Raw genomic sequence first — 20561 nt, 5'->3', positions numbered from 1 at the left:
TTTCATCCACGGCAAAACTGCAGCCGCGCTTTGGGACCTGTTCAAGGCATCCGAGTGAACTTCATGTCAGGAGCGGGATGATGTTGCGTTTAGACGCTACAACCCGAACCGTGACATTGTGGGAGGGGATGGCCGACAAATGCACGCTCAGTATTTGAATTGCTTTGCGCCGCCCACTTTTTTCTTACAGCAAGGTGCGAGGTCAGACAGTGAGAAAATGAGATATCAACCAAGTCGAGGGCATCCCATAATATACATTGGCCATATTTGGGTGTGCGTCTTGTTTACAAGGGGTCACGATTTATTTGTGTACATCATTTAGCGACACAAAAACGTACAAAATGTGCACGTACGAAAAAACCCCCAACTGTCTTCAAACTTTACAGGATCCTAATAATGCCGTTTTCCTCGCTTTGTGGTGTTTCGGGCGACTCGATTCCTACTTCCCAAAGTAGTTTGTGTAATGCGCTTGGCACACGAAGCAACAGCTCACCAACAGCGGCGGCGGCGGCGACATTTAATACGACGAGCCGCTGTGAACAAATGAGCCCGAACCGAACGCGGCCGCGCCGTTGTGTGAAGCTTTGCCGCCAATCTCCCTGGGAGTCGCGCTAACTTTCCCTAAAGACGCAAAGCGAGCGAGGGACCCGATGCGGGGCCTATAAAAAAGGGCGATTAGAGCCGCTCCTCGGAACAAGCTTCCCGCAGAAACGGCCACGCTGTTCTTCCGCTGCAATTATACAACACACATGCTGTTGCTTTGTAATGTTCACTCTGACCCCGTGCTGGGTGAAACGAGGAATTCTTACTGATCTACTCGCGACGACTTCTAAACAAACATTCTACACTTGGCGCGAGAAGCGTTGAGGACAAAGCCACGGAACATGTGAACGAAATATTAACAAGGTAATGCAAAATGAAACACGACAAGTACCCCTCACATATTTTCTCCCCGCAAAACCCTCCTAAAAAAAATTTGTATAATCATTTGCCTAGTTAAAATTAACCTTGAAACACTTTTAATTGGCGTTCAGTTTGCAAGACTTTTCAAGGACAATCCAAAGCGTCTCCTTTCCGATTCTGCATTCGATTCTTTGCCGTTTGACTGCGTGCCAACTTGTTTGGGTTGAACAACAACATATGTTGATCAAAGTACAAAAACGCAAATTATACGTTTTCGTCAAACAAAAACAAATTGATCATACGTAAGATGGTATTCAAAGTATATTGGAAAATAGCGAGGGGCCATTTTGCGTACCTCTAATGAGATCCAGCTTTACATTTTATTTAAATTTTTTTTTCCTTGAGCCACAATCATCAATTTAAATTGAACCGTCGGAGGCTTCGATACGCTCGCCATATGTTCTGCTGTGCTCGGGAAATTTGCCGTAATGTAAATTAATTGGTGAAAGAAAGCTTTGCAAAAGTATACCAACAAGTTAGGGAACTTACGTATGTTAAAAGCTTTCGTTTAAATAAATGGAAACCTCCGGAAATACTGAAATTTTTTTTTCTCTCGAGCTATATAGATTTTTTGAGATATTAACTTATTATTCAGTGGGTGATATCTAATCACACCTATCTCCACGTGTCTCCAACTCACCCACTGCTTTCCTGATCAGACTTTTGGCGCCACTCCTCGAATCGCCACAAAGAGTCCATTTACGTCCCGGAACTTTTGCCTTAATGGTTACCACCCGTGGATGCGAGGTAATCATTGTGCGTGACCAGATTTAGAGAGATCTCGGCGAGGGGCGCGCTTATTTTTTAAACGAAGCCCATCTCGCGGCTTTTCTTTAATCAGAGCCACAGCGGATGCTCAATCAAGTCGCATTACTTCTGATGGATTCGCAGAATGGGGAAGCCATTGGCTCAGTCATTTATGCAATCTCACCCACAGACTTTGGAATGAGATGCGAGGGAGGGGCCCTACTTTCTTCACCGTCGACTTAATTGCAATTATTTAACTGTAAATGTAGCGTCGAATGAAAACGACGGGCCGATTTTCAAGAGGATGCATGAAACGTACCTCCATTTTGAACCAATCGATTATTTCGCCCTTTGAGTCATAATAACCTTCACTTCATCTGTGTGTTGTTATCATACTTGCACAAAACAATAACCAGAAGGTGCTGATACGTCTTTCGGGACTACGCTCTTGGGAATGCGTGAGCAAATATCCGGAAATGACTGATGTCTCTCGGGATGGCAAATCAAAGTCATTGTTTTTTTGGAATGTGTGCTAAGCTAACGAGTCGCTTTTGCTGACACTTTTTCGCCTGCTGATGATTCCAAGTCTGCTGTATAGTTTAACGAAAGGTTACATATAACTGATTGCTTTAGGAGTACCTTTAGGTTCATAGTTGACATTTTGCAGTTCGCACTGGATGAGAGTCAGTTCATATGTATGCACTGTCGCTTTTCAGAGTGCTTGAATGCTACTGGCCAACCTTTGCCTGTCAATATCTCTCCCACGACCCTTTTCTCCTCTGGCAGCCCCCAAGACCATATTTCTGCCGTCAGTTCACATCCAGAACGGGAAGGAGCCAGCTGGCTTCCATCTTCGTCGCTAGCCAGAAAGCCATAGGGCTCTCTGAAACTGAAATTCCAAGCCAGAAGAATCACGTTGGTGTCGCTGTGCCAATTAGCAAAGAGCCATTAAGCTCTTGATGCATGGCGGAGCAACAAAAGAGCATGAAATGGGGGCGAGGGGGACGACCATTTGTCTGTTTTATTATGATAATTGAAGGTGAAATGTTTGGTCAAAAAATAAGATTCAGATTTCTATGCTCAGAAACACACCGACTTGTTCAACTTTCAAATGCATTCATTTGAATAATCGCTTCCTCTGTGAGATAACCAGCCAATAAAATGTGGAGGCGCATGCGGCCGAGTTCCTTTCCAGGAATCCGGCTTTGAATGATGTCCTGCGTAGCTTCATGCAGATAAGACGGCAAAGCGCAGCGCTTCATCCCAGCAGTCAAATGGGATCCGCTCGTTTGCTTATTCGCTCTTCCTGCGGCTGACACTGACCGGAAACATTGTCACCAGGCAACTCTTGTATCTACCTGGCGAGTCCAATTCCATGTCTGCTACGCCTGTCATGATGAGTCCGCCTTCAAAGCGAATCTTTCCTCCGTGTTACGATAAAGTTTACGAAGGCGTTTTCGGATTAACCGCATTGTTCGATGTTGTCAACGCGGCTTCTGGGACCGCCCCGCACAAAACATCCGAGCCCAAAACCGGGAGTGCGTCTTTAAAAAAAGCCTGTATAGAAGTAGTCAGAAAATCTCCCAAGGAATTTTGGCACTTACAAAGATCAAACCCGCGTTGCCAAAGGGCCGCTGTGAAAGCTTTCTGTGTTGTGCGAATGCTTTTTGTGCGGGGAATGCCATGGCGATCAATTCAGTACATTTCCGCCTTTTGTTGCCATTTTGACTTTTTGAAAATGATTACGGGGAAAATGATTGCCTTAAGGTATCTGGACTGAGCCCTGCTGTGATGGACGTAATTGACGCCCCGACCGACCCTTGAACCCTTATTCCACAGGCACCAAATACTCTTGTAACTTGTTCCACGAATGACCTAGATCTGGTGACTGAGATGATGACATCATTGAGACTGATTCCTGCAAACTATGAAAACAGGGTTTACGCATAGTATGGCTATTACAAAATCCAAAACCACTTTGACCCAAGACTAGTCGATGTCACGCTCCAAAGACTATTGGACTACCAAAGTCAACTAGACTATACAATCTCTAATATGAGTCTTCCTGGATTCAATTCAGATAACCCAATTTATTACTGTCAACTCCTACCAAAAAAAAACACAAAACAAGACGCAACACTACAATGTAATTTCCAAGTGATGTCAGATGATGACATTGTCTATGCCACTGCCTGGTACCCATTAAGTGGCAAGGAAACGGGGCGCCGTACAAATATAACACTTTGGGAGCGGGTGGAGGCGGGCTTAAAAATGCCACAGTGGATTAATTCACCTGCTGCCAAGGCGGTTTAGATGTGCCACCCCACAGCTGTCCTCACTAGCTTTGATGTGTTAGGGCAGACGCATAAAACTTGGAGGGACCACAGGGGAGAACCTGGCAAGAAAGTCCAGATTGGAGGGGCGTGCTTGTGATTGACAGCACCTTTTTTTTTTTTTTTGCGTTTGATCAGTCATGGAAGAAACAGGATGGGACAAGTGAGCACCTGTGTAGCTAGGAGACCGTCCCCATGGAGACCACGCCGCCGAGCAAGTGAATCAGGAGAACCCGGGAAGTAGTGAGTGGACTGTTCCCGCGGGTGCTTGAAATTCGACTGCATTGATCCAATTAATTTATTTTGGGTCTTGCAGGGGGCGGAGCCAGACATTGTGGTGGTCAGAGTGGCACAATGACTCACTAAGGTCTGATGGTAAGCCGGTCAGTGCTTTTAAAAATGAATAAATATGTGTTGTTGTATTGAAAATGACTCAACTCATAAAAATCCACAAAACGACAGCATGGCCAAGACAGTGCGTAAGTGTTTGACAGAGCATCAGAAGAGATTAAGCGTGGTGATTTGTATTCACCACCCAAACATGTCAGTCGTCAGTAAAACAAAGGCAGCTGCTCCTCGGCGATACTCAATATCAGCCCCGGCTTGTTTGTCGTTTTTAAATTGTGTTTCATGCCAAATGTACTTCTTAATGTGCACTTTTTTTTTTCCCAAGAAAGCAGCGAAAACAAAGATACTCGACGCTCATCTTGCCACCCACACTGCGGCACAAACAGCTTTACTTTGTCACCGCAAATCAGCCTGACAACTCTAAACTCAACTCTTAGTTGGTCTTGGAAGAACTGCAGACATATAATCGCGATGAGTGGGAAGTGGATACGAGTATAACTCTCGCTTTGCTCCGAGCGCTGATATCCACTACGCCAGCTCAAAGGAAAAAAACCTTTTCTGTGTATTTAGCTTCAAGTACTTGTCCTTCACATTGCAGCACAATGCAGCATAACCGGGTCAATCTGCATTATATTATTTCCAAGCATGTACAAGAGCAGGTTTCTGATCTGATCTGTCTTCTTCAGCTTTGATGACTCCGTAGCAGCAAAGTAGTCCGAGATTTGTCATCGAGACTAATCGTCGCGACAGTTAGCGTTGGAAATTAGAGGATTTTTGACCCTTTGAGTGCGGGAATTTAAATATCTCTCAGATATTTAAAACGGAAGTTATTAGCAGGACCTTAAAATCTGCTGGGATGAGAACAGGGAGTCAGTGAGCAGATGCCAAACTGTTCATGAACTGCAGCAAGATGCTGGAGTAAATTTTATACACACACGGGATGCAACAAAACCGAAAAAGACGATTTCTCTCTGACTCAACTATTTGATGTCATAACAGCGGGCGTTCATTCACCATCCGTAGTAGAGATGCACCGATCCGATATCTGGATCGGATATCGGCCCCGATATCAACAAAATTGATGGATCGGGTATCGGAAAATGCAGCCGATCTGTGAGCCGATCCTTTCCTTAATCTATTGGGACGCGGGCTACGTCATACGTCAGCAGCACGTGTGCCGCGGGACACGTCATACGTCAGCAGCACGTGTGCCGCATGCCACGAGAGTTTTCTAAACAAACGCAAACATGGAGCGAACGAAAGAGTCAGCTGTGTGGAGGTACTTTAAACTGAACACGCCAACTAGCTCGACGGCAGTTTGTAATGTCTGCAAAGCTAATGTTGCCAGGGGTGGTGGTAGTACTGCCAGTTATAGTACTAGTACTAAGCGGAGCTTGTTTTCAGGGAGCACTTCTCATTGCTGCTTAAATGAGCATTTCAACAGGTCATGAGTGATGTGGAACGGCACCTAATGTTTACATGTTTACTATTTATTTTAATATTTGGTTACTGTGTGCTTGATCACCCTTTCTATATTTGCCCAGTGCAGTTTCAGCTGCAACATTTGTATTTTTTTTTTTTTTTAAGAAGTTTGCATCCTAATTTACTTGAATTTAAATGCTAATACACTTTATTGCTGCTGTTGCACAATTTTTGTTGCAAATAAATAGTTCATTGCATTAATCTGCTTTATCTTGTTACATTTTGTCTTAGGAATGAACTGTGTAGTCATGCCTGATGCCATTGCCTTTAGTCTTTTCTGTTCCACATGTAGAGGTATGTAGCTTGTTAAGTCAACCATAATATCGGATCGGTATCGGGTATCGACCGATACGCAAACTCACGGCATCGGTATCGGTATCGAAACTGAAAAAGTCGGATCGGTGCATCTCTAATCTGTAGGCTGAGAAAATCTCACCGAAGCCTTTCCTCTTTGCACCTATAACGCACACCTCCGCGTAGTTTTCTTTAAAAAAAAGATTTCATCCAAGGTTACCCTAACCGGTCATTTCTCAAAGGCCTCGGCAATTTCCCACTCACAATCGCTGGAGCGGCGAAATTGTTGTGAGCGACGTGCAGTCTCTAAATAAGCTTTGGCAGAACAGTTCTGACGCTCAGAGCGTTTCGGGTTGGCCAGTAGGCAACAAATGACAAGGATGGAATGCGCGCCAATGCGTGTGTGCATGTCTCCAAGCTAGCTAGCATCATGATCCCAACTGCGCATGTATCAGCAAACGCAAAGTGATGGGAAATCCCGTTCTTCTTGGAACACGGCAAACTTGGACTTGTCTGACCCGCCCGTGTGTATGCTAAGCGGATCAAGTGTTTTGTGTGACTTTGCGAGCATGTGTGTGTCATCTCTATAATGGCAGCCATCTTTTGTTTCCCGCTGTCCTACTGGCCCTCAATATCGTTTCATGCTTGGTTGAAACATCATTGGGCATCTGGACACCCAAAAAAAAAAATCTTTTTTTTAGTGGCACTGAATAAACAAGACTTATGGGAGGAGAAAACAAACTACACTCAACTGGTAACCTAAACTGGGTTAGCTAAACTAGCTAAGCCAGTGGATCTGGCAAACTATAAACACACATTACAGGCTACAGTGAAATTTGACTGGCAAACAGTCCGACAAAATGAGATCATTACTTAAGGATGACTGCCTGTGAATAAAAACATTCATTTTGATCATTTAAACACAGTAATGAAGGTATACAAACACGGCTTTTACTGCTTTACCAAAAGCGCCGCGCGGGAAATGAATCATTTCCTCTCTTGAAGTCTCACAAATGAAAAGGCAAAAATAAAAAGCAGGCTGAAAAGCAAATCAGCCCTTTACTACCACCGCAGGGTCGTAAATGATGTGTTGCTATCGCTGACTGATTGCTCATTTCCATCGCCGGCGACTTTATGAGGCTTGATGGTTGAACATGTAAAATGCATGAAGGTGGTATAGCCGCACTACAGCGTTGTCTTGATTGGCTAATTAAACAGCCCGTGAATTCTACTGTTAGTTTATGCTCAACTTAATGAGCGCCATGTTGTCATCTTAAAGCATATTCCAACCTCCGGTCATTAGCACAGAATGGTCGATGCCGTTGAGAGGCTAAACTGAAATTGTTCCTATGCTTCAGTTTGCTAGATTCTAAATTCTGTATTTATGAATCGCAAAACATGTCAATCACCTATTTTTTTGCACGTATCTAATTTTTGTTATTTTTATTATTCTTATTTTGTTATTTTCATTGTTTTCAGCCCCGCCATTTTGTTTTCTTTGCTGCGGCACGTGAGGTACCAAGAGAGCTGGATAAAAATGCTCCGATACTACAACACAGATACAAAAACTAAGATTGTGAACTACTGCCTTTAGACCCATTAAACAAAGTCTACTTTTCTTCTCAGTGGTCTAGAAAAATAGCAAATGAACCGAAATGCGATTTAAGATATTTTTTCCTGTATGTGCTTGCCGTCTGTTATTTATTATTTGCGAAACGGCATCGACCTATCTCACGAGCTTTCGACACGTGACCCCCTGCAAGGCACGTGCGCACACAAACACAGTCCCCGTGTGTCCAAATATGTCTTTCAGATGTTGATAAACAAGATAAGGGCGGGCAGGCTTTGACCCCCTCTGTGTTAATCCACTCAATACGGCGCCGCATACACAAACACACACGGCGGAGAGTTTATTCAGGTTGCATCCGGCCGATCTGAGAAGCAGCCAAAGAAGGTAAAGAGACTTAAAGTCAGTAAGTGTGTCGGGAATATTTCAAAACGGTGCTGATGGAAACTTTATTTGGATATTCTCACACCAAAGTACCCCTGTCATTAAGAGAACGGCAATTTCCTAATGACATCGTTTGGAATGGTGTTCCATTTGCGCATATTTGTTCCGTTTGCATGGTATAATTACAAAACGGCGTGGCAATAGCCAGATGCGATGGTAATCACAAGTCGCGAACGATCATGACTGACTTTGTTGTTTTTGGCGAGTCGTTACAACCCAGATTGCTTTTCCGATGTATGCCAGGCCGTTAATAGTCGACAAGTACTGTGCAGTTGTGTTTTATTTGCGCAATTAGTATCGATGGTGTCGACCTCGGAGAGGAATAAGCAGCCTTGAGTGAGGGAGGAATTTGCTAGCATGTGAAGCGCAAAGGAACTAAGAAAGTCACTTGTAATTTAACCCAGATGGCAAAAGTATCGGGACAAGAAGGTTGAATGGTTTCGATTGTACATCTAATGTGACAATTGTGCTCAGTGATACGATTTAGCGCTTGTAGCTTTTTTTCATGCCGTAAAAGTTCCAATTAAGGAAGATGTTTCACAAAATGTCATGGACCGTGTACATTGGGCAGGCTTTTCTACTAATTTGTACAATCTGTGATAGCAGTGTGGGAACCACGCCGTCATTTTAAATTGTCTCTCAATGAAGTGCAGTAGCAATCGATTTATTTGTCTGATAAAAATCTTTTCAATGTTGATTATCATGAGGCTCACTTGAGGCTTTAATGTTCTGTGGCGCCAATGGAACCCAAACCTTGGCTCTATTTCACTTGCTTTGTGGTTTTACAAAACATGCGAGTGTTGCTTTAACCTCTCCTCCTTAATATTTATAGGCAGTAAATAAGCCAACAATAAAATCAGTCGGCTCCCGGCGCTGTGCCGACCTCCACCAAGTCCTGCGGAACACACTTTAATGGCTTCTCGGCTAATGCTACGTGCCTCGAGCGTGTTTATTGACTACCGGGACGTTTTTTTCACGCTTTTTTTTCTTCCCGCTGCCAAGAGTAAGCGAGTCTCATCGGCTAACCTTGGTTTACTTTACAAACATGGCCTCGGTTCCTAATCGGCAGGCGGAGGGATCTCCAAGTATTTTCAACTCGCAAAACTTCAGGTTTGTTCATCTGAGCCCGTGTTATCGTTTGTCCTGCCTGTCCCTTTTTTGTGTGCATCCACTGCATTTGCATCCGTATGTATGAGTCCCGAGATTTGGATTATCTAAATGGACCCAGGTGGCGCTGGGCTGGAACCAATCAAACAGAGCCTCTGTGATAGGAGTCCACACACACATGCAAACACCCCCCCCAAAAAAAGTGATTTTTCTTTACTTTGCCACACACGAGCGTTTTCAATAACGGCGCTCATCAAATTGTCACAAAGATGTAGCCGTCGTCTCAAAGAACCTTTTACCTTGACTTCGCAAATCCTACATTTCAAAGCTGCCTTAATTAAAATCCCCAAAAAAGTCCTGACAGGAAAATGTCTTATTTTATTTTATTGAACCGCCTTTTGTTTATCGTGGCATCTGTATCAAATGATGCCGTCCAGCTGTTGTCCCACATGGCCGCCGAGGAGGAGAGTCCCGTTTTACCCGTGCACACAGATTAAGGGTGGATACGGCAAATGAAGCAGTTGCGCTGCTAAATGTTTCATGCGGCATGAATTGAGAATCCGCGCGAGGAAAGAACACTTGGAGATTATGTCGGGTTACATTCCTGGAAAGAGTTCGTGTCACAAGAAGGAACGTCGAGGCAATAGCAGCGCGGCTAATCCTCATCTAAACACAAACGCGCGCTATTAGCGCAAGTCCACTCATGCGTATCACAAGAAGCTGATGATCTTGGAGTGTAATCCATCTTGAACAGCGGCTTTGCTGGTGTCATCAAACCCATTTCAAAGCATCTGCTTCTCTTTTTGCATTTATTCCGGGGCATCAAAATCCATTTAGGCGTGTTTTCAAGCGCCCTAATTCAAATCAATAACAAATAAATCTCTTCTAATCTCCCCGGGGGGGGCTATTTGAGTGAGGAGATGGTGAGGAAGCAGCGGGAATTACATTAAATTAAGCCAAAACTGCAGCACAGAATTAAACCTAAGTCACAAATTACAGCATCCATTACAATGTTTATTGCCGGGAAAGAATTCACCGGAATGGATTCATTGGCTATCCACGATCTTGATATATAGACGGTCTTTGGCACAGATAACATCAATGTTGACACAAACCATCCCGGAATTGACCGTTGCTGCAGTGCAGTGCTGATGTAATATTTCCGCAACACCTTCAGCCGTGACGCAAATACCGAGCTGAGGCTAACCCGTGTCGACGTCAATCAAGAAGACCACAAAAAAAAACTTACAAAATGTTCTATTCACGTCATGTCGTCTAGTTGTTGGCTTTGTTCTCCACGCGTTGTATTTTTATGTAGCTGCCAAAGCTGTCAGAAAATCACAACGGCAATGCCAATGAGGGCATCCAGACCAATTGGCCCTGCTGGGCAGTCTTTCAAGGCCACACAGATGCATCCCAAATGGGCCTGAATGGAGCTCGTTGGATTTTTTTGGTGCTCAAACATTAGAGGGCGTGTCATAGAGCCAGGTGGTACTCCAGTTAAAGTCACAATTGGCCATGTCATGAGAGAAAGCATGAATTATATCGATGATGTTGATTATAATAGAATTATATTGAATTATAGCAAGACAAAGAGTTGCCAGAGTTGCAAACTTGTCAAGCTGAAAGTAAAAAATAGCATTAAAAATAACTAACGAAGCTCGTGTGGGTTTTGCCGGCCTCAAAGTTAAATAGCAAACTTTTTAACGAGATGGTAAACATGTTTTCTAGATGGTTGCCATGACGAGCGGCCTTTACATTAGAAAGTGCAGCTTTCATTTAATCATCAAACGTGCAAAACAACATTCCCTGCAGATTACCTTAGAAATAGACGACTTCGTTTTTTTTGTAGTCGACACTAAGGTGATCGTTAAATCAGTCGTTGTTGATGAATCGCCTCCAAAGACAAGCTCGCCTCTCCTCACTGTCCTTCATTACGGTCATGCTTATAAAACCGGTGCTACTGCGCAGTTTACGACTCAAATATCCGATTTTTATGACCGCAAAGCCTAGAAAATGTGCTTGTCGTCCGCTTTTAGTCGAAAACAAGTCGAGGCAAATCTCAATTTCATGCCCACACGCTCAAACAAACATGCACACACAACACAGCGTTTCACGTGCTTGAACTTTACCGTCCATTCGAGTTTGATTTGACTCCCGCGACCAGGCACTTTGCAAAGGGCAGGCAGAACAATATAGTGACATTTCATTTGACTCATTCATTCCCTGTTTGCGGCTGGCTGGCGCACTACTACCAATAGTGATCCCGACCGGGTAGGCTAGCAGAGAAGCGGCTGTCCGCTAGACACGCCGACTGTGCCCAGTGGCGGATTAATGCGGTTACTATCGAATCCCTCGAGTTAGGAATCGATCGCTTCATCCGTGGCATGAATGCGTAAAGAAGCGGGGGTCCCGGTGATGCTTTTGTGCGACTGCTTTTACCTTTTGTGCGACGTTATCTAGCCAAGCAGCCTTTGTGTACTGTATGTTAACCCGTGTTAATTACATCTGCGGGCTTTAGGCGCCGTTGAATCCACTCTAATTTCATTTGGCTTGAGATTTGTGCATGCGGTTTTGACCACATGCTTCTGTCAATGAGCTCCTGATTGAATCGGGAAATGGCAACGCCGGTGTTGAGAAAGGTCATACCGAGTCGGTTAGCCAAAAGTAAACCAAAGGACGTTTTTTGCGAATAAACAAAAGAATCTGGGCATCTTTTGAGTCAACAGGGAGCCGCCGGTGATGGACTGGCCCATTTCTCTGCGACTCCCATAGTCTCTGAGTATTTATCTGTTTGTGAGGCCTCATCTTCCTCCTGGGTACAAATTGCAGATGCCATTTTGTGCGGGAGCTCGCAGCGCTGTCCTACACCCCTGTCACTCAAGAGCGAGCGTTATCATCGTCGCAAAGGGAGAGTCGGTGAATCTTTTCGCCTCCTTCTCCTTTAATCATCCAAGTCAAGCCAAGAGCGACCACTCCTCTCGTTTAACAGCCACCACTCAGCATCCGTTTTCATCAAGCCAATTAGCCGTACCTGGAGAGCACAGCCTCCAGTATCTGATGCAAACATCCAGCTGTGTTTGTATTTCATCTCAAACTTCCTTTGACACGTTTGTATTTGTGAGGAAAGCTGGTTAGTAAATCTCCCTGGGCAATGCCTTTGTGGAAACCTGCTGTTGGATGCTTCCTGATGAAAGCGGGCTCCTTCAAGAAGGTTTAATCAAGGAAATTTAAGGCTTTGAGACACTTGATCAGTTGCTCTAAGTAGAAAAAAAATCTGCCGCTGCTGTATCACGGGAATTCCAACTCTAGCATATGTAGAAGTGTGATGATAGCAGGCTGCTAAAAGCAGGTCAAAGCTGTGGCGTAGGTGCCGTATCGCGATTTTGAGAGTGGTGGGTGTCATCGTATTTTATTCATAAATATGGCAACAGCGTGGGACAGAGTGTTTTGGAATTTTCAAATACAGCGCGCCAGCAAGTGCTGTTCTTACAGCGTCTTGCCGGACTCTACCCTAAGCAGCCCAAAGGCAACGAAATGAAAAATAACTCATCAAAGTTTTGTAGCTGTTACCAATATGGATTTTATAAAGTATACATAAATTTGATAGCACCGCACCAACCGGCATGCTGGAAGGAGAGGTAAACAAACCATCCCGCCGCTGTGCCAAAACGCTCCCGAATTCCAGGAACACTTTTGAGAAAACAAGATTAACAGTGGTGTTAATGTTAGCAGCTCAGCCGGGGGTTTAGATAATCATATTTGCGCTAAAAGCAACATCCGCGCACCGCATGCTGCTGTCAAGTCCTGAGAATGTTCCGCAGAATCCTCGCCATCATATTTAGAGGCTAAATAGTCGCAACTGTTAGCATTAAATATTGATCAGAAAACAGTATAACGTTCACTGGAGTAGCTGTGTCGATACGCAAGGCGCGTCATGCTGCTGTGTGGCCTTGCCGCACAATATCAACGCTACACACGGAATAAAATATGAGCGAGGTCGCGATTGCTGCAGACTTCATCAGCGGAGAAGAAATGCATGAAATGCCTCAACAATCGTCATATCTAAGCATTTTTTTATATCACGGCCACTGATTGGTAAATATTATGGCTTGGTTGTCATGGTTCCGCTAATAACCTGAAATAAGCACCAGTCTCATGATTTACTGGGGAAGTGTCACCATAAACATGTTTCCTCCTTGAGTCATCACTAGCGGAAAATACTGTCCGATCGGTGGCGTCAATTGATGAATCGTTTACACGTTCCTACATGGCTTGTAGCGATTTTAGCTCCATGGCTGTATTAGCCGGCTAATTATACGAATGATTAACGGACTCAATTGGCAAATCGATAACACCCTGACAATGGTGCTTTTATGTTTTATTCTGGGGTAAGAAAAATGGATTTTTATTAACACAAATATTGCTGCGCCACAGGCAACAAAATGCCATCTATTTATATTTATAATTGAGCTCTCAGTATATCAGTCACAAATATGACCTGGTGAAATCCAAACATGAGCAGCATTTTTTTTTAAATTATTTTTAACGATTGAGGTTCTTTTTTTAAAAAACTTTCAGCTCGGCATACAGTACTCAATCTCCAAAGGGGGCGGCTTCTTTTGAAGACCCTAATGTAGACAAAGACAGATGGTTTGAAAGAGAAGTGAAGGAGGCCATCTGTGTCCATGCGACGGACGCATCAGTCATCAGAAGAGGTAGTCGGCGGGCGACATTACTTATCAGTCATTTACGGCGACGACCCGACATGTCATTCCGGACACTTGAACACTTATTCACAGCCCACCTCGTGACTCTAATGACTCTCGCTTGACAGCCAGGTGGACAAACGACCCACGCGTGACCTCGGCGACTCTCAAAGGGGTTAAGCGACGCTCTGGAGGTTAAACGCCACGGACCTGCCTACCACTCGGTAAGATGATGATGAAGGAGGAGGCGACATGAAACATCTTGAGTGCGTGAGTCCATTTCAAAGTGGGTCATAGTTTTGACGCTGACTGTACTTTTCAAATAATGGCTTCATAATCACATAAAAAGCGTCGTTACCATGGCGACCGTGCAATTGTATCATAAGCGGTGAAGAGCTGCTAGTTGATGAAGCGACTACTTCTATATCTGCAGTCTAAAATTGCGTGCTGGGAAAATCGCCCGTCTTATCAGACAGCTCCGCCCCCCCCCCCTCGCAGCATAAAAATGGGCCAATTTAAAAGTACATCTTTATGTGAATCAGTGATAATGCACTGCATAAATTCCCAGCCGCAGTCATAAGGTCAGCGGCTTACAGTTGTGAGAGGATTGCCGATGCGGCGCCGAACGCGTTGGGAATGTCGATCGATGCCGATGGAGCAAAATCATTTAACGGCCTCAGTGACATCCCTTCGATTACAAAAACTGCCTTTCATCGGCCTACTCATAGAACAAGTCATCTAGCGTCAGTCCATCTTTGCATGTCTCTTCTTTTTATTTATTTATTTTTACCCCCAAGCACTTGTTTAGCGACTCTATTGCCAGCAATTGTGAACTGGCAAGCGACAGGACACAGCCAGAGTGTTGTTTTGAGCTAATCACAGGTATCATTGATCTAATTGCTTGTGCTGCCATTCCAGTTACTTTGGCCGAAGCGATTTAGGACCTCCACAAAAAAAAACAAAAAAACCAAGACACTGGCTTGGCTAAATGACACAGTGTTGTAATTAGTGCTATTAATTGTGTCTGCCTTGCAACGGAATGCCAAGATGGCTCCCGTGCTGAGGGCTTATTTGAAAGATTTAAAAAAAAAAAAAAAAAAAAAAAGGCTGCTATGCCAACAGCAGTCGTTGTTTTCCACTCAAATCTTTGTAGAGTCGGTTGTCTCTGTGGCTTTGTTTGCAGGGTTGGCATTTGTTAACGGAAGGCACCCGCAAAGTTGGCCAGTAAAAGCAATTTGGGGGCGTACGGCAAGGAAAAAAGATAGCGCTAAACTAGATTAGCCGCCTCTTTGCGTGATACGGCTAATCAGGCTCGCTGGCGTTTCTCACCCGCCGAATCAAAATAGATCGGGCGGGATTGTTTGGCCGTGCTTTTTTTTTTTTTTGCGCTTGGCTGTCAAGCGATTAAAATAAAGTGAGGATTTACGTTTGATTGGAACTTGGAAGGCCGAGCGTGTCGTTTCAAAAACGCACGTGGGAAAGATGATCGCGGATTGCTTTCAGAGATCCCGATTTTTTGGGCAAGTCCACGTTACATTTTTTATTTATTATTTATTTTATTTATAATTTTTTTTGGTGATTTATTATTTTTATTTATAATTTTTATCTATAATTTTTTACTGTCATTTTTTTTTTTTTAAAAACCTGAGGATACTGACTCACGTCCTGCATTCTTATTCCGATGAATAAAGAAGGTGTTGGTGCGCTTGTGTGACGGACAGCGGAGCAAATTGTAAAAATGCACGCCGTTTGGATACTAGAGATGAACCCTTAGGCACGACTACGTTGGTGTTATAAATTGTGAGTCGGCCTCCAGGATGCTAGTCTGGAGTGATCTTATAAACGACAAGGTGGTTGTATCTGATCTAATATGCACGACGAGCCGACCGCCTGAAGAATCAAATCAAGCCCCGCCTCCCCCAAGCCCCATCGCCGCATGTGAATCTCACAAAGCTCATTTTCACGTCATTCACGTTTCCTCTCCCAATACCGAGTCACATTATAGAGAAACAATGCCCACTGGTTAAGGAGCCTCTTCCTGCTCCACAAATGCTCTATTTATGGGCCTCAGACTGTGCCTGGCAGATTTAAAGCAACAGGAAAACACACACACACACAGCTTTGATTAGAACGCCGCTCATCTTTCGCTTCCAGGCGCATTTCCCCAAAAGCTCGCACGGACGCATTGGGGATTTCCACACAAATATATTAATTACCATGCAAATGAGTTGGGGAGTCGTCGACTTAAAGCCTTTTGCCATATTTCATTTCAAAGCCCCGCAAAGGCAATTAATGGCGCCTTGTTCAGAAGAAAGAGAATTGCCGGCAAATAATTGTCAAAGAAAAAGCCCCCCCCCCTCCCCCCCATGGTAGCCATTGCGTCAGTGCAACACGCAGCCCATAATAAGATAATAAAAGTTCTTTCATCAGGTGCGAATGGAGCAACAGAACCGACAAAGCGACACAAAATCATTTCCGACGTGCTTTGCGAGTGCTCCGCATTCATTTACATTTTTTTGGGGGGGGTACAATCCATGCAAATGGACTACCTGCGGTGCTCAGCTGCGACGGATGCCGGAGCGAGTGGCAACCTGCTCCTATTGACTCGCGCACCACATCAATCAAACTTGCTCGCCGCCGTCAAATCCTAAGCGGGAAAGCGACGGGAAAAGAAAGGACGCCTGCGTGTTGAAAAATCCCAGCTAACCTGTCGCTATGGTGATTATCTCATATCGGATATGACTTCATATCTGGCATTGCAGGGGCTGAGAGGCAGGTGACAGGCTCTTATTGCATGTTGGCAGCTCAAACTGAGGTAAAAGGAACATCGATGACGAGAAAAAAGCAATCCGACACACTGATGGCAATTATTACATTATTGTCTGGCGAAAATGACCATGTCACCACTTCTTGTATTGAGTCGCTCCTCTTTAATTCCTAAAATAACTTTCTTAATTGATGTGGCCCGTGGCGGTGTGCCAAACAGCGGCAAATACACGCAAAGGCACCTGTTATCCATTTGTAAACGACAGCCTCCAAAACCGGCGGGGGGACAGGTGGGCCGCTCTGTTCCCACGCGCTTGTTTACCTGGGATCAACATTTAGCCCTGCTGCTGGAAGAAATATTGTCCTCAGGCTCTGCCGTCATTAGTCCAATCGTGCCGCGCTAATTTCCAAAGGATGAAAATTATTTGCAAGAATCAGATGGCATCTGGAATAACAACATGGCTTAATTTTGGAAGGTGGGTGACTGAACGAACGAACGATAAAATGAAAAGATTTTTTTCAGGAGAAATGCAAGAAAATGACCAAAGCCAAGACAGACTGATTGAAGTCGCGACTGGTGCCACCATGGCTTTGTTCGCTTGAATCACTCAAGAGTCGGCCATGTTCAAAGCGCTCCTTGGTGGACTAGCCGAGCAGAAGAAGAAGACGGCGGCGACGCTCGTGTCTGGCCAGATCAAAGCCGAGCGACGGCGGGAAAGGTCAGGTCTGAAGCTTAGCTCCGCCGTGAGAGACGAAGCTCTGCACCGGCTTTGCTATTTGTGGCACAAAAAGTCTGACGATAGATGAGATGGCATTTTTAAAAGGCTTCCATTTTTGTTCTCCTCGTGTGTGGTCCTCTTCACTCCACTCCCAATTTGCTTCATTAACAACACTAATTGGATACCGGCATCGATCGCATTGAGTTTGAGAAAGACATGACATAAGAAGATGAATCACCGACAGGTTGGAATCCTCCGCAAGGATTCATAATGCGAATCGTTTGAATCAGGTGTGTTGGAGGAGGGCAACATCGACAAGGAAAGGTTTGACACAAAAAAAAAAAAAGATGCAGAGTGGAGTGATTAAAACTGGAATTCAACTGGCAGAGAGACAGCTCGCAGAGTCAGAAAAAAAAAAAAAAAAAGCTCCAAATCAAACAATCAGGCGGATGCACAGAACAAACTCGGGTAATCGGGCCCCGGTCCAAATCCCCGGAACAAACAGATTGGTTGGAAATGAAAAAGACAAAAAGCTCAGATAGTGACAATCTGGTAAGGGACAAAGGAAGTGACAAGTAAACAAGTCACAAGGTTCTATCAAGGCATGATGGGCGTAATAAACAGAAATGGCTGGCAGGCGTCGACTTGATGAAGTTGTTCCGTTTTAACGAGAAGAGTCCACCAGAGCTGCTTTTCTCCAATGAGTCCTCGCGGAGGATTTGAAAGTAGTCAAACGGAGCAATTACACACAGATTTAGCGGATTACAAGGAAAGGCATATACTGCAATTAACCATTTTATTAGTGTGCTTTTATAGTCTGTTTTAAAAGACGCCCAATTTGGAGCTCATTACGGCGCCGAGGCTAAACGGGATAACTTGAGTATGTCCATTAATTAATCGTTCGTTGGGTGCGAATGATACCCAAGTTCAACCGCTGTTCATACAAAATAGGCGGGCGCCAGACGTTGGGTCGGCGTGCAATCGTGATTTCCATGACAAGTTTCAACATGGGGTCTCGTCATCCGTTTTTTTGTGAATAATCGTTAATTAATAATAATTGTTTATATTATTTATTATATTATAATATTATATATTATATTATTTCTTTTTATTAATTACACACTAAGAATAGACATTATTTAATATTATTTAATCAAATATAATCGTTTATATTTATGATATATTTTGTAGTGATCATTCTATTTTTTTTTACATTAATTATCATCAAAATATCAAATGCATGTCTTGAAAACAGTAGACGAGGCTGTCTCGGGTGTGCCTAATGAAATGACCCGTTCCAGTCCGAATGTGCCCCGTGCACCCGGAGTATACGTGCGGGAATATCAATCATCCATCATTGACTCTAAAAATCAAACATACAGCGTGCAATCTATCAATAAACAAATCGTCAAGGCGGTTAATATTGTGACGTAGCGGGGCTAATTACGTGACATCATATTGATTATCTTATGTGAGCATTTCACTTTGGGCATCATTGGAGGTGCGCACTTTGCGCCCTAACTCCCTCCCTCTTCCTCTCTCTCTCTCCTCTCCTCTCTCACTCGCTCTCTCTCGCTCATCTCATCTCATGCGTTCACCGTCTTCCAGCATGCACGCTGTGATCTACTTTCTGCCCGGCTCCCTCGATGCTTAATCACCGGGTTGCATAGGACCTCGCTGTTATTTTGGAGTGGTGCCTTTTTTTTTTTTTGCGTAAGTGGGGGAGAAAAAAAAAAAAAGAAAAAAAAAATCAGCAGGCAGCACAGGTGGAAAGGATCTTTTACGACGCTGCGGTATAGATGATTGAACACTTGGAGCATCCACTCAGCGCAATCAGTCGCCGGCGCGTCCCCCTCGTCGGGAATTGAGATTCCGTGCACTTTTTGGGGGTCGACAACTAAAGGACATCCTTTTTTCCTGACCGGCGTGGAGGATGTAATGTTTCTTTTGCGCACCGGTAATCGGACTACCGCGGGAACAAATCAACCTTTTCCCTCCCGCCTTCTTCAGCCAGACATTTCTATTCTTAAGAGGAAATAACACGGAGAAATGAGCTTCACAAGAGCCCCATTTGGATTGTGAGCTGTTTTCTTTTTTGTCCTCAAGTACCCCACCCCCCCTTCCCCGGTCTTTATCCTCTGCGTGCTCTTTCATGGCATCGCTGACCCGTTCAGCCAGACGCAAAGACGCCAGTCGCTGGCCGAGGATGTCATCAACTTTCTGGGCTTTTGTGCTCCTCACCGCGCTCTTGCTTCTCTACTGCGGTAAGTGCTGGTGCGCGCTGGGTTGGCCCCACACCCGTGTGCGCAATGACGGACGGGCGCATGATGACCAGGGGCCCCCATAGAACACTTATATATTGATTGCTTGGAAAACAAAGGCATTTTTTTTTCCTCATGGCAACGAGACAATAAGTGTGTCTTATGATTTGTTTGCTTCTGCAATGTGGACAGTGTCATGTCATTCAGCTTGTCTATTGGACACAACACACACACACACATGTCCTAGGGGGCTTTGCTGCTGTCGCAGACTTGCTGAGGTCAGACAGTCATGTGTCAGTCATTTGGCTATCAGCACCAAACAGCGACTCCAGAGGATGCATCAAACTCCTGACGAGCAAGTTCATTCAATCTTATTAGGCAAATGTATTCACACACATACACACTTGGGCCTGTGTGCCATTCTGAAGCCCACTTCTTCGGCGACTACATGTGAGTCACGCGTGAAGAAAGATCCAGATGGCACACGGCGCTCCAGCCCACTGCTTGTGGAAAGGAGGGAGGGGTGAAAAAAAAGTATACCATTAGGCCCTCAGCTAATGATGAATATAATCATCCTGTCTTGAAGCACATTAGGTATTCATTAGCTCCGTTGTCCTTTCATTTTCATGAAAGCAAGTTCAATTGGCTACCTGGAGATATGAGCGACTGGGTGCTGAATTCATAAGTGCTCGGATTTCTTTTTTTCCAAACATGCTAAAGACCTACGACCATAAGTTGGGAGCATGTGGGTAGTTCTCCAGAAGCGTGGTCCAATCGCACGAGTCATTATTTTCGTTCCTTTACAATCAATCGCCGGATTT

At 44.5% G+C, this 20561-nt stretch overlaps 1 protein-coding gene and 1 long non-coding RNA gene across 3 annotated transcripts in view; one reads left to right on the top strand and one right to left on the bottom strand.

The window, feature by feature from the left end:
* LOC119117311 overlaps positions 1 to 20561 on the bottom strand; it is an 88232-nt gene that overhangs the window by 16907 nt on the left and 50764 nt on the right. The gene's annotated exons all lie outside the window — the stretch shown is intronic.
* tafa5a (TAFA chemokine like family member 5a) overlaps positions 19061 to 20561 on the top strand; it is a 61490-nt gene continuing 59989 nt past the window's right edge. Inside the window, exon 1 of the mRNA XM_037243501.1 lies at positions 19061 to 19743. Within this exon, the coding sequence (XP_037099396.1) occupies positions 19632 to 19743 (112 nt within the window). The 5' untranslated portion in view covers positions 19061 to 19631. The remainder of the gene's footprint in view (positions 19744 to 20561) is intronic.

The sequence above is a fragment of the Syngnathus acus genome, chromosome 23 (genome assembly GCF_901709675.1).
Source record: "Syngnathus acus chromosome 23, fSynAcu1.2, whole genome shotgun sequence".
NCBI lineage: Eukaryota > Metazoa > Chordata > Actinopteri > Syngnathiformes > Syngnathidae > Syngnathus > Syngnathus acus.
This window is presented reverse-complemented; position numbering and strand designations above follow the sequence as displayed.